This window comes from Pseudophryne corroboree, chromosome 2, assembly GCF_028390025.1.
Source record: "Pseudophryne corroboree isolate aPseCor3 chromosome 2, aPseCor3.hap2, whole genome shotgun sequence".
In the NCBI taxonomy this organism is placed as follows: domain Eukaryota; kingdom Metazoa; phylum Chordata; class Amphibia; order Anura; family Myobatrachidae; genus Pseudophryne; species Pseudophryne corroboree.
In genome coordinates this window covers 498134687-498148896 of record NC_086445.1, presented here as the reverse complement: position 1 = coordinate 498148896, position 14210 = coordinate 498134687, and the positions used below count along the sequence as shown (strand labels likewise).

Here is a 14210-nt window from a genome sequence, read left to right as displayed (position 1 = left end):
TATATTAGCTGACTTACCCTTGGCCAATTCACACGCTCTGGTTAGGGTGACCAACTCAACAACTTGTGCTGAGTGCGGTGGGCCCAGGGGTTCAGCTTCTATGATACCTCTGTCGTCTACAACTGCATATCCAGTACACAGGTCTCCTGAGTTCGTCTGTCTGTGGCAACTACCGTCAGTGTAGAAGGTAAAGTCTACTCCTTCCAGTGGGTTGTCACTGATGTCAGGCCTCGCAGTGAAAGTCTGATTCAGGTATTCCATACAATCATGCTTATCAGTGTCTGCACTAAATCCTCCTTCACCATCATTCTCATCCTCCACCCTTTGTGCCTGTCCAGGCACATTTGGCAAGTAAGTTGCAGGATTTAGTGAGCTGCATCTCTCAATGGTGATGTTTACAGGGGCCATCAGTGATAATTCCCACTTTGTAAACCGAGCAGATGAGACATGTCTGGTTTGGGCGGAGTTCAGTATGGCTGATACTGCATGAGGTGTATGGATGGTCAGGTTGTGTCCTAACACTACATCCTCGCTTTTACTTACTAGCAAAGCTATCGCTGCAACACTTCGCAAGCATGTGGGGAGAGACCGCACTACGGTGTCCAACTGTGCACTGTAGTAAGCTACCGGCCTGCTGGCATCACCATGTCTCTGGGTTAACACTACTGCCGCGCACCCTGCACTTTCTGTACCGTATAATTCAAAGGGCTTCTCATAATCTGGCATACCTAATGCAGGTGCCTGTGATAGGCACTGTTTGAGTCTCTCAAATGCCAGTCCGGACTCATCTGTGTGTGAGACCCGTTCTGGTTTGTTTGAAGAGACCATTTCTTGCAAAGGTAAAGCCAGTATAGAGAACCCTGGAATCCAGTTTCGACAGTACCCACACATTCCAAGGAAAGTGCGGATCTGTTGCTGCGTTTGTGGCAGAGTCATGTCGCGAATCGCCTGTATTCTATCAGCGGTGAGGTGTCTACTGTCAAAGTCCTTGAGTCAAGCAATGTCCCAAATATTTTACCCTGGTCTGGCACAACTGCAACTTATCCTTTGAAACCTTGTGTCCCGTTTGGGAAAGATGAAACAGAAGCTGTTTCGTGTCTTTCAAGGACAATTCGAGTGAGTCAGAACACAACAATAAGTCATCGACATACTGTATAAGCACTGATCCACTCTCAGGTTGAAAGGATTGTAAACAGTCATGCAAGGCCTGGGAGTAAATACTCGGGCTGTCAATGAAACCTTGGGGTAGCGAGTCCAGGTGTACTGTACTCCCCTGTATGTAAAAGCAAAAAGATATTGGCTGTCAGGGTGCAGAGGGACAGAAAAGAAGGCAGAACAGAGGTCGATGACAGTGAAGAATTTTGCAGTAGAGGGAATTTGCATGAGGATGACAGGTGGATTGGGCACTACGGGGAATTGGCTCTCAACTATCTTGTTTATCCCCCTTAGATCCTGCACTAGCCTGTAACCCCTTCTCCCACTCTTTTTCACAGGGAAGATGGGACTATTGGCAGTGCTGGACGTCCTGACTAGGATGCCCTGTTGTAGCAACCGCTCTATGACGGGGTACACTCCTAATTCTACCTCTGGCTTCAGAGGATACTGAGGGATTTTTGGAGCTATCCTACCATCTTTTACTTGCACTACTACTGGAGCTACATTCGCCATCAATCCAGTGTCTTGTCCATCTTTGGTCCAAAGGGAACCCGGTATTTGTGAGATCATTTCCTCAACCCTTGATGGACACTTGTCTATAACAGTAGAATGCGACATTAGCCTTTGAGAGGTATCTAATATATCTTGTACTTCTTGAGCGTGGTTCCCAGGTATATCCAAGAAGACACCCTCAGGAGTACAGTATATGACACACCGCATTTTACACAATAAATCTCTCCCGAGTAGATTAGTCGGAGCCGATGCAGCCAACAGGAAAGAATGTTTGGTTTGCAAGGGCCCTATCGTAATCTCTGCAGGTCTACTCAAAGGGTATTGTTGCACAGTTCCTGTTACTCCCATTGCCGAAATTGTTTTACCCGTGGTTTTTATGCCTACTGTCGAATTTAACACTGACCTGGCCGCCCCTGTATCTACAAGAAAAGGTAATGGTACACCAGCTACATCAACCGTGACCTCAGGTTCACTACCAAGGCTAGCAATCAACTTCACTGGCTGCAGACTACAGGTGTGGCCCAACCCCTATTGTGTGGTGAGACCCTCCAGCAGCGCATTGGCAGCTACAATATGTGAGGGGGGTAGCTGAGAATTTTCGGAGGCCTGCCAGTCTCTCCTTGTATGGGTACCTCCTTGTTTCCCCTGTATATGGCTCATAGTTTCTCCTAGGTGGTCCCTGATCCCAATTATGTGCATTGTAGTGTGGTTCATATCCTGGTCTAGGGGATCGGTATACATTATGTGTACCTTTATACGTACAGTCCCTTGCAAAATGTCCTACCTTGTGACAAGTATAGCATGTTACTTCACATGACTTACCATCAGGGGTCTGGGGTTTTGGCTGATATAGCTTTTTTGTAAGTGCGTCTATACTTACTGTCATCAGCCTTTCCCCCTGTAACTCCCTGTGCTTAATGATGTTCCTATCATGCTCGACAGCGGACTCTCTCAATGCAGCCACCGAGATACCTCTCCAGTTTGGTAGAGAGGTCTGTTCCCTTGTTCTTAATGCCTCCTTTAACCCGTCCATTAATACAGTAACAGCTACCTCCCTGTGATGCACATTATCTTTTATGTCCTCGATCCCAGTGTATCTAGACATTTCCTGCAGTGCTCGATGGAAATATTCGGATGCCGTTTCACCTTCCTTTTGTCTCATGGAAAAGATTTTATTCCATTTGACAACAGTAGGGAAATATACTCCTAATTGCAGATTGATTTGCCGTACATTATCCTGATTGTATTAATCAGTGAGAGGTACTTCTGCGTCTAACTTACAATCGGTTATGAATTTTGCGGGGTCAATATTTGAGGGTAAACATACCCGTAGCACTATTCGCCAATCTTTGTTCGTGGGTACGTTGGCATTACCTAACTCTTTAATGAACCTTTGGCATGCGACTAGATCTTTTCTGGGATCGGGAAATTCTGACATAATTGACCTTAATTCTGCCCGGGACCAAGGACAATGCATGGCAATGTTCCTGATGGGAGTGACTCCCTGAGCGTCAGTCTTCCCATTGGGGACTGCAATCAGCCTGACAGGATTTAATTCAATTACATCATTCTGGTTTGATTCTACAATGTGAGGTGCTATTGTTTCTGCATAATGTACGGTACCGTACTTACCTGTGGACACGACCTCACTTATTCCTCCGCTAGGGGGCCTGACTACTGCTCTTGTTGGTTGGGCCGTTCCCACCTGAGTGTCTTGTATGGTGGCTGCTAGAGAGAGTGCCGATATCGTGCTGGGCTCATCTTCCTGCTCGCAGTCCTGGGGAAAACTTAAAATGGGATACAACCGGCAAGGGTTAGCGTTGGTACATTTATCAATTACTCTCCTATCCTGTACCAATGTACCATTGTCTGTAGCCACTTTCTCCCCCATAATATATGGTGGTGGTGGTGCGGTCGCCATTGTTTTCCTGCTAGGTTTGGAACCTGCTGCGCGAGCTAATACCCTTTGCATATCCCCCTCCTGTTGCCATAAATTTAAACAATCTGTATGTCTAATCCTTTGTTTCTTGGATTTTATCAGACATATCCTTATCCTTAAGTTCTGTAATACCTCTGGTTTAAAGCTGCCCACCCTAGGGAATGGTTCCCTATCTTTGTTAGTCATACATACCCATTCATTGCAAAAAGCCTCCGTGTGTGAACCATATTTTTCACACATAATAAACCTTGCTGACCCTCTCGATCGCAAATCTGACCTTTTCGGTCCCACTTCTTCAGCCTGAATCCTGGCTACTGAACAATTGTGCAATTGGATCCCATCGCAGACTTTTTGCCAATAAACGCAATCCCCAATGCACACCGCAGATAAACGGTGAAAGACACCTAGCGCTTTCACTCGCTCCTTCTCCACTGAGTACCACGACTCACTCCAATAGTGAACACCGCGTACCCAGCGCGGCCCTATCTGGTTTCTATTTACTGGAAGTGTTTAGGAGTGACTTACCTATTCCAGTAAATATACACCGCTGGAGATTTTCCTGAGAGAGACCAGCGAAAACTCCCTGTAACCTTATACACAAATCACACTTGCGTATGCTCTATACAGCGCTTATGGTACCGCGATTTTACGCAAAAGCTCGTAAAGGGGTATCCAGTTGCGCTATATATATCGCACCCACAAATGCGCGGTCCAATCGCACAGCGTATAGGTACTTACCTATCTGCCGTACAACCATGGGTCGATGTACAAACTGCAACCCTCAGCCCGGAGCGTAATACAAAAACCTTTTTACTTCAATACTTCGCAATACTTATGCACTATCACGCTCCTTTGCAAATCACCTCACGATTTGCATATTTCAATCTATATTAACGTGAGTCAGCCACTTCACGCCACCAAGCCTCCTCTTACTTGATGTACCATGGGACCCGATTTCCGGAGTTCAATACGTTCACTCTTACGTTCGCTCACTCAAATATACTTTGTTTTTCTGTACAGAAAATTTGGATTCATTCAGGTTGGCAGCTTTACCCCCGGGTAATTTTGTGCTATTGTAGCGTGGCTACTGTCCCACCTTTAAACTAAACAACTATTGTGTAATTTGTACTTAGCGCCCGTACTCTTACGCAATTTGCGTAAACGCACGACCGTGCGTGTCTCTTACGCCGCGTGTGCAGTTCCGTACTTTGTCCGAGACACGTGTACAAAACCGTACGTCCGCAATAGCACAAATCATACAACTCTATAAATGTGAGCAATAAAACTACTATTGCCCACTAAACACAACACAGTTTCTTTCTGTATAAACCTTTACAACTAGGCCAGACTGCGTTTGTGCTTTACGCTTACTTCCTTAAATATTTATTTTAACTATAAGCTAACTATATGGTGGTGGTTAACTAACTATATAGCAACAAATATCTCCGGTTTCACACAGGTCTAAATGAATCTAGCAATCTGAATGTTATGGCAACAATGTGAGGGTATACAAAGAGTATGGGTGCTTTTGGCGCCAAAAAAAAATCACAGATTCTTAAATAGCTTTTTTTCTGTTTACCTTACGGGTTCTACCAGCATCTCTACAAACCATACAGAGCAGACGCCATCTAATCAGCAAATAAGTAGGGTTTTCAGTGTATCCATCGACCAGGAAAAGGATACGTAGGATACTTTCTGTCCACCCCTTTGCTGATAGATTAAGTCTGCTGTGACCTGTTAGGCTGTATGTGGAAAACCGGACGGAGACCCCAATTGATAATGCTGATTTATATACAGGAATGAAAAGCTATACCTTATACACACTTTAAATACACTTTACCATGGAGCCGCTGCGGGCGCTAAACTTAATACACACTCTACGCACCTTTTACGCTGTTATCGTACAGAGTCCCGTACCGTGTAGGGACTTTGCGTACAAACGCCGCGCTGACGGTACAAAGTACACACAGCGCGTACACATCCAATGAATACACTTTAAACCTTATGGAGCATTGCAGTGCGATGCTATTACACTTTAAACCTTAGCAGGGAAAGAAAGACACGACACCAGTCTGTAGTTAAACCACTGGGTTCCGACACCACAGCGTATTATTGCTGAAAGGGGGTTACAATATAAACACTACAATACAACAGAATAATGGCTACATTCAATGGTACATACGTGAGTGGATTCGCCGCGCTACCCAGTCTGGTTCTCGGTCATCTAATAGATAACTTTGTGAGTCTTGTGTCTGACCAGGCCTGCTGCAGGCTCTCTTTATACAATTCATCCAAAACATAACACAATGGATACTGTAATCTCTTTGTCCATTGCACACAGGGATGGTCATTTACAGTACAGGAGAGGTCATAGGTTGGTTTGAATAGGTAGGCGATGTCTGTTCCAACTGCTCTTGTGGGTGGTCTCCTCTGGATTCCCGCCGCATACATAATGTACAGTAAATACAGTTTATATCTATATTCTGCTCCAGCACATAACTATCCGCAGGAACATGCGATCTTCATCAAAGCAACACCGGAATGTTACCCTTGAAATACCCTACAGCTGGATACCAAACACCACCTTATAACCTTGTTCTGTCCCCTTCTATCCTGTAAAGGTGAATCCCTTTGTTCTGTTACCATTTAAACTGCTGTAACTTGCTGCTGTAGTGCAGGGAGGCTATGTGTAAAATGTGCACTATTTGGATTAAATATGTAATGTGTTTTGATGGCTTTTCCATGCGTTCACAAACTCTACCGTAAATACTCATACCACGCGCTAATACGTATGTCCGCGGGAGCGACCATATGCAAACTGCGAATATGCGCATGCACGGCGGAGCAAGTACACGAACGGAGGCCAACTGTGCGTAGTTTGTACGTAATGTATATACTGCAATATTTTTCGACTTTGACAATGGGATGGCCCCACTGATTATGGTGGCGCACTGCTACTTTACCGCAACACTTCTACTCTATAAAGATTATTTAATAAAGTTGAGGGTTCCAATAATAATGAGGTATAGCATACTGCCAAAAGGTTCCTCTAGGTAAGTCTACCCATTTACATGTTTATGCAAGATATATTGTGGCCCTTGAACAAAAAAAGTTTTAAATATAATACAAAAAGTAATCTTGGAAATTGCATTACAATGTTGTCAGTTACCAAAAGTTTAATGCATAATTTTACATGAGGTAATATGCAATGAGGCACACACAAATCTGTAATTCACCAATCAAGTCATAGGAAAACATAGGATATTATCCTGTTAAATGTCCTTGCACATTACACCATTATTTTTGCCTGCTTTTCTAGTAAAATAGGCTGCACCCTTTAGCTCACAATATACTGCCTGTGCAGCTGTTATATCTGTAATGTGTGTGACAGGAAGTTGGCAGAGTCGGCTGCAATTACTTTACTCTTTTTCCAACAACATATGTGTAAAAAAATACATACACACACACACAATTAGTGTGGTCATCTGTCTCATTCTGCCCTGCTTGTTGTAATTTCTGTAAAAGACCAAATATGAACCTATTCATCCCAGTGTATCCTTCTTATAAGACCACAACGCAAGGTGGTGGTGGTGGGGGGGGGGGGGGAGCGGGCATGTGAAGTGTGACGTGTAGAGTAAGCACAGCCAGTCTAAATGGTTTCAATATGAAATACCAATGTAAGTATTTTACCCCTCTCCTGCCCCCTACCCTAATCCACGGGGGCTGGCTGCTAGGGCTAATCAGTGGGGGGTGGCGGCTAGGACTAACCCTTGGGGGGGGGGGGCTATGGCTAACCCCCCCCCCCACACACACACACACACCCCACCCGGGCACTAACCTTGACACTCACTTTGGCATTCCTGAGTGGTGTCAGGATTCCGGCGTTGGTCACATGACCGCCAGCATGCAGACCACCGGGATACCATCTCGTCTAAATGAGTCAACAGTGACATAATTAGTCATTTGTAGGCCCCATAAAAACATTATTATGAAGGCACCCACGTATCGTCTAAAGAATTGGCAAATACACCTGGGGCTTTTACAAGGAAGGCGGGCTCCTCTTAGCTGTTGGCCCTACAACAGCTGCACTCACAGCACTTACGGTAATCACACTATTGGGTCCAGCATTCAGATTGCATCCAAGGAACCACTGGCCTCTAACTATGCTATTGCTTGGGTATTCCAGAAATTTTTATAATCCTATCTGTCTACTATGTCCAGCCAACACACCTTCAATGTGGATACAGAAGGACTTAATAATTAACCACTTAACCGACGTTTTTCCCCTTCAAAAGCATTAAAAACATTGTTTTTTAAAATTTATTTTATTTAATAAAGTTGAAAAAGTATTTTTTTAAATATTTAAACATTATATTATGCACATCTGCAGAAAACAGATCTCCTAGTCAAAAACGGGGGGGACAGGGTGGGACGACGCAGTTGCATGAAATCTGACCATGCCAGTTAAGTAACCACACTTCTGAATACTTTTACCTTTGTTCAATCTGCCTCCCCTAAATCTTAAGTACAGTGTCCAATGCGGGCTCTTCCATCAATATTTGTATGTACAGATCTTTTTTTTTAAAGTAAACAAAAGGTGTCATATCTATACTAATTTGTGAGGAAGGGAAAGAACAACATGACAATTGGAAGAGTGTCTACCTCCATTACAGAAGTTCTGTGTGAAAACTTAAGCATTTTTAAATAGGGGCCGTTCACCTGATGTACTTCTCTAACTACTACAGTATTTATGGGACAGTTCTCTAACTGTATACAGGTTGAGTCTCCCTTATCCAAAATGCTTGGGACCAGAGGTATTTTGGATATGGGATTTTTCCGTATTTTGGAATAATTGCATACCATAATGAGATATCATGGCGATGGGACCCAAGTCTAAGCACAGAATGCATTTATGTTACATATACACCTTATATACACAGCCTGAAGGTCATTTTAGCCAATTTTAGACAATATTTTTTATAACTTTGTGCATTAAACAAAGTGTGTTTACATTCACACAATTCATTTATGTTTCATATACACCTTATACACACAGCCTGAAGGTCATTTAATACAATATTTTTAATAACTTTGTGTATTAAACAAAATTTGTGTACATTGAGCCATCAGAAAACGAAGGTTTCACTATCTCACTCTCACTCAAAAAAGTCCGTATTTCGGAATATTCCGTATTTCGGAATATTTGGATATGGGATACTCAACCTGTATCAGTAAAAAACTAGATGGTATCGGGATCCCAGCGCCTGGGATGCCGGCAGTCAGAATACAGACAGCAGCATCCCAACACTCAGGATCCCTAACCCCCCCTCCTGCAACCAAACCCTAACCTTTCCCCACAGCCTAACTCCAACCCTCCCCGATGGTACCTAACCCTAACACTCCCTCCCCTGCAGCCTCACCCTAACCCTAGATAGTACACTATATAGTCAATATTGGCTTGCCTTCATAGTCTATCTAGCCTTGCGATACCGATCCCCACGGGAGTGCGCATCCGGATCACAAGGTGGCTAACACCTTGCAATTTGCACTAACCTTCTTTGTGATTTTGACTATATAACCAAAAATCGAAAGGAAAAATTTCACCGTGTGTACACACCTTTAGATTTGGGTGGGTTACATTGTTTCTGTGCAGGGTAAATACTGGCTGCTTCATTTTTAGGCTGCAATTTAGATTTCAGTTTGAACACACCCCACCCAAATCTAACTCTCTCTGCACATGTTACATCTGCCCCACCTGCAGTGCAGCATGGTTTTTCCTAATTGCTAACTTTTTTGGTTTACTAACAAACTTGAATATGGACTTTAATGCAGATTTGTAGTTAAGATCTGTTCTGCACAGGTTGGGTTTTTTGCGCTTCATGTGTTACTTGACACAATTTATTATATTTTCTTCATGAATAGTGGCATGGAAGTTGAGTCTGTTTATTGAGTACACAAGACAAGAGCAAAGATCAGATGAGATTTTTTTTTTTAAATTATAATTTTTTTTAATGTAGAATTAAGCTCCACCTGTATGTTCTGAATTTTAGACAGATGGTGTTTACACCATTATGCAAGAATTTATTTTCAACCATAGATCTGATTTTATATTATACTGTAAAGAATCAGGGCCGTAACTAGGGGGAGGGCTAAGGGGGCGCAGGATTTAAGGGGGTGCCGAAGAGTTACAGAGGAGCAGGGTTTTTTGTTTTTTTTACCGGCAGTGCTGTGCTACTCCGGTGTGACAGCAGACTGCTCCCGGGGCAGTGTCTCTGGCCTACCTGTCTGCTTGGAGTTGGCTGCGATGCTGTGCGAGTGAGCTCCAGTACCTGGGATCTCTCCTATGCCGGCTACTGTCTTAAACTCTCTTCTTTGCCATGCAGTGGTGCGACTAGCGTGCGGTGCACCATACAAGCTATAGAAGCGAGCTGTTGGTGCTGTGTTGTTTTAGCAGGCTATGGTCCCGGCTGCCTGCCCAGCTCAACCGATAAGCTGCTGCCTACACCACATTGAGAGGACACACTGCCCCAGGCTTATGCTTGTTAACAGGTGCAGTCACCGATGTTACAGAAATCAAAGGAGCACTTTGCTAGCTATCCACTTGACAGTGGAAACTTAGAGCCTGGACAACCTCCAACTCTCACCAAGTATCACTACAGCAGCTTTGTGGTGAGTTTAAAGACAGACTTTATTATCGGCACTGAGCTCCCAGTTAGCAGTATCAACCTCCACTTTTCCTCCCAGAGGTGGGGGATTTGGTGTAGCTTATAGGGGGATGTAGTGTAGTGATGTAGTGTAGCATATAGGGTTTGTAGTGTAGTCTAGTAATGTATTGCAGTATATACAGTAGGCATAGGTGTGCGCAGGGGGGGTGCCTGGTGCGCACAGGCACCCCCTAATGTCTGGCACCCCGATCTCACATGCCTGATGTAGCAATCGCCGAGCAGGCTGATTACTGTCCCCTCTGCGCTGCACCCTGTCAGGACTGCGTTACTGACCGGACGCCTGGGTTAATCAAGAGTGCCACTGACACCGGCTTTCAAATTCCCAGCCCCACCTCCATGTGCAAAAACAGTGTGATGTGACGTGATTACGTCAAGCTGCTCGCATGCCCACCCGCCACACCTGCCACATACACACATCTCTCTTTCTATGCTATGCCAACGCCAGCCACTGATGAGGAGCAGCATGTCCTCTTAGGAAGACAAATTCAATACTGGCGGTCGGCAGCAGCATTGACACGTCACTCGTTTTTCCAGCAGCAGCAGTACTAGTCAGCGACTGTCAGTGTCAGTGAGTGACTGACTTGTAAGTAAGCTGCTGCAGCTTGCAGGGGAAAGAGAGGGGGAGTCAGACCAGGCTGAGGAGGAGCAGTGTAATTGCAGTGAGTGCCATCAGGGGTGTTTGTTTGGTGCTCACCACAACATCTGACAATGTATCTGCTTTATTAGGATTGGTACAAAGGTGGATATTTTATATGCGTTGACCATCAATAGATGTTGCTAGACACGCCCAAAAGGTGGTGCTAGACACACCCCTCCGACGGTGCACCCCCTAATAAAATGTGCTGCGCACGTCAGTGACAGTAGGGGCATGTAGTGCACTGATGTGGTGTAGCATATAAGGGGATGTAGTGAAGTAGTGTAGCATATAGGGTATGTAGTGCAGTGTATAGGGGCATGTAGTGTAGTGATGTAGTTCAACGTGTAGGGGATGTAGTATATTAGTGCAGTGGATAGGGGAATGTAGTGCAGTGGTGAAGTGTTACGATATAGTGCAGTGATATTGTGCAATGTATGGAGACACACAGAGGAGCATGTATTTGAACTCGCTGCTGGGGGGGGTGGGCATGTGACGCATAGGGCATTTGAAGCACAAAGGGGAATATTTTCCAATACATTTTATTTTTTATTTTTTGCTAATCTAATTATTTTAGTCTGACAGGGATTTTTTTTTTTTTCAAGGGGGGTGTGTGTTTTGGGCGCCAAATTACTACCTTGCCCCGGGTGACAAAAATCCTAGTTTCGGCCCTGAAAGAATATAGGCCAGCTATTCTGCCATGCTCAGATGGTACCTGTGTGAGACACAGCATCGCCATCTGAGGTACAAGTAGCATTGTTCAGCGGCAGGTGACCGTAATATACAGGGCCGTAACTAGGTGTGTGCCGATGGTGCCTTGCCCACAGCGCACATGCACTGAAGGAGCACCATCGGCAGAACATCCCCCCCTCCCCTCTTCCGCACAGCCGCAGCCACTGTCAGTACAAACTGTCAGTACTGCAGCGCTGCTGCCGCCCGTCTCCCGCCGGGACTCTGAGCGCCGCATTCACCCCTTCCCTCACTGCTGCGATCTTAGATTTCCTCAGAGTCCTGTCAGCAGCGTCTGCCTGCCGCTGCCATCTCTGCAGGGGACTAAAGAGCGCCACTGACAGCCTGCCGTGGATACTGGACCGCAGGTTACAGATGAATGGGCGTATAACCCACTATTTTCTCTCTCTCTCCCCCCCATAAAAGGGGGACTACCTGCTATTATGTGTAAAATAGGGGACTCTGCCTGCCTAACGTGTAAAAAATGAGGAGTGCATGCCATATTGTGTGAAAAAGGGGTACTGCATCCCATAATGTTTAAAATACAGGACTCTGCCTGCCTAACATGTAGAAAAGGGGGACTGCCTGCCATAATGTGTAAAAAAAAATGGGGACTGCCTGCCATAATGTTTAAAATAGGGCACTCTGCCTGACATAATGTGTGAAAAAGAGGGACTGCCTGTCATATTGTATGAAAAAGGGGGAATGCCTGCCATAATGTGTAAAAAGGGGGACTGCCTGCCACAATGTGTAAAATAGGGGACTCTGCCTGTCTAATGTGTCAAAAAGGGGGAATCTTCTTGCCTTATGTGTGAAAGGGGGACTCTACCTGCCTTATGTGTGAAAGGGGGACTCTACCTGCTGTGCTGTGTAAAAGTGAGCTCTGCCTGCCGTAGTGTATAAAAGGAGCTATGCCTGCCGTAATGTATAAAAGGGGGCTCTGCCTGCCATAATGTATAAAAGTGAGCTCTGCCTGCCGTAATTTGTAAAGAGGGCTCTGCCTGCCGTGCCGTATAAAGGGGTACTCTGCCTGCTGTAATGTGTAAAAGGGAGATCTGTGGTCACGCCTCTTCCCAATGAAGCCACGCCCCTATATTTTTGGCACGCACTGCATCTTATTTGTATATGGCGGGGGGCGCTGGTGCGGTTTCTTGCACACATCGCTAAAATGTCTTGTTATGGCACTGCTAATACATTCACAACCAAAAAATAAAAAAGCCATCCAATTTGGGATAGCATTAATCCCAATACTCATAACATCAAATAAGCAATTAACCATAACTAAGCAGAGCAAGCATTCCCAACCGCGGTCCTCAATGTACAATAACAGTTTAGGTTTTTAGGATAGATATACTTGAGCACAGGTCACTTAATTAGTACCTCAGTTATTTGATTTAACCCTCTGTGCCCAAGCATGGATATCACTAACACCTGGACAGCTAGTGTGCCCAGAGAACAGAGTTTGGGAAACACTGATGTAGAAGAACATTTAGAAAATGCTAATTTCGTGGTAACAACTTACTTTCAAGGTTACGTATGCATACTATAAAAAAAGGGACAGGATGGCATGTGGACACAGTCCCTCATTAAGAGGTTGCCCCAATTTCTCTTCTTACCTTTGCAGTATGTGCAGCTTCCTCAGTGGCTGGATGAATGCATGAGCAGAGAGTCAAGAAGGTAAGAAGGAAAAGCAGAGAGAGAATTCCAGCTCTCATTCTCAGGGCTTCTCACAGTCAGTGTCCCTTAATCCTGGCTATATTTCCAATGTAGTAATGAGACCATCACATCTGCAGCAGACACCTGTCCAGCATCATAAAATACTTGATACAACTGACAACCTAGCTAGAGTGAGGTCAGTCCTTTAACCAGTGTCACAATGTTATCTCCACTTCAGCAACTCAGTTCTAACATTATTTACAACCATTCCTCTTTCTCCTATGACCATATCCTGCTATTATGGAGATTAAAATCCATCCCTACATTAATCTGGAGAGTGACCTATGAGCTGAATTTCTTTAGCATGAGTGGAACTTCTCCAGCATATTGTCCCAAAAGCACTAGAGAGCTGAACACTGAGGATGTCCAGCCTGATCCTGTAGTTATCTGCTCAGCAGACTAGATAAAGGACAGTCCAGCAGCTGCGAGTCAGGCATCCAGTTGTGTGCACTGGTGTTCTGCTCTCTGCTATGGGATAAGCAGCTACACATCCCTCACTGATCACAGCCAGGCACCTCCCCAGGCAGGAGGAGTCCCTGAAGAAGTATTGCTAATCAACAGCAGTCTGGGAACCAACTTGTCTCTGCAGTGCTCATAGAGTGAATCATTTTAAACATTCTTAACTCTTTCCAAGACCTCTTGCTTTTCATTGCCTATTAACCCCTTCTCTGCTTAGCCTTTGCTGGCTTTGTTTGGGCTGGTCACATAATCAGTATTGGTAATTATTTATGCAGTAATTGTGAGAAAGTGAACTAAAGGTAAATTTGTGTATTTCTATTTTTTTTTTCTTTTTCTTTTC

At 44.7% G+C, this 14210-nt stretch overlaps 1 protein-coding gene across 1 annotated transcript in view; it reads right to left on the bottom strand.

Annotated features, from left to right (window-relative positions):
- The window catches only part of MMP28 (matrix metallopeptidase 28), a 117288-nt gene extending 103306 nt beyond the window's left edge, over positions 1–13982 (bottom strand). The window contains exon 1 of the mRNA XM_063953984.1: positions 13312–13982. Within this exon, the coding sequence (XP_063810054.1) occupies positions 13312–13410 (99 nt within the window). The 5' untranslated portion in view covers positions 13411–13982. The remainder of the gene's footprint in view (positions 1–13311) is intronic.
- Between the last annotated feature and the right edge of the window lie 228 nt (positions 13983–14210).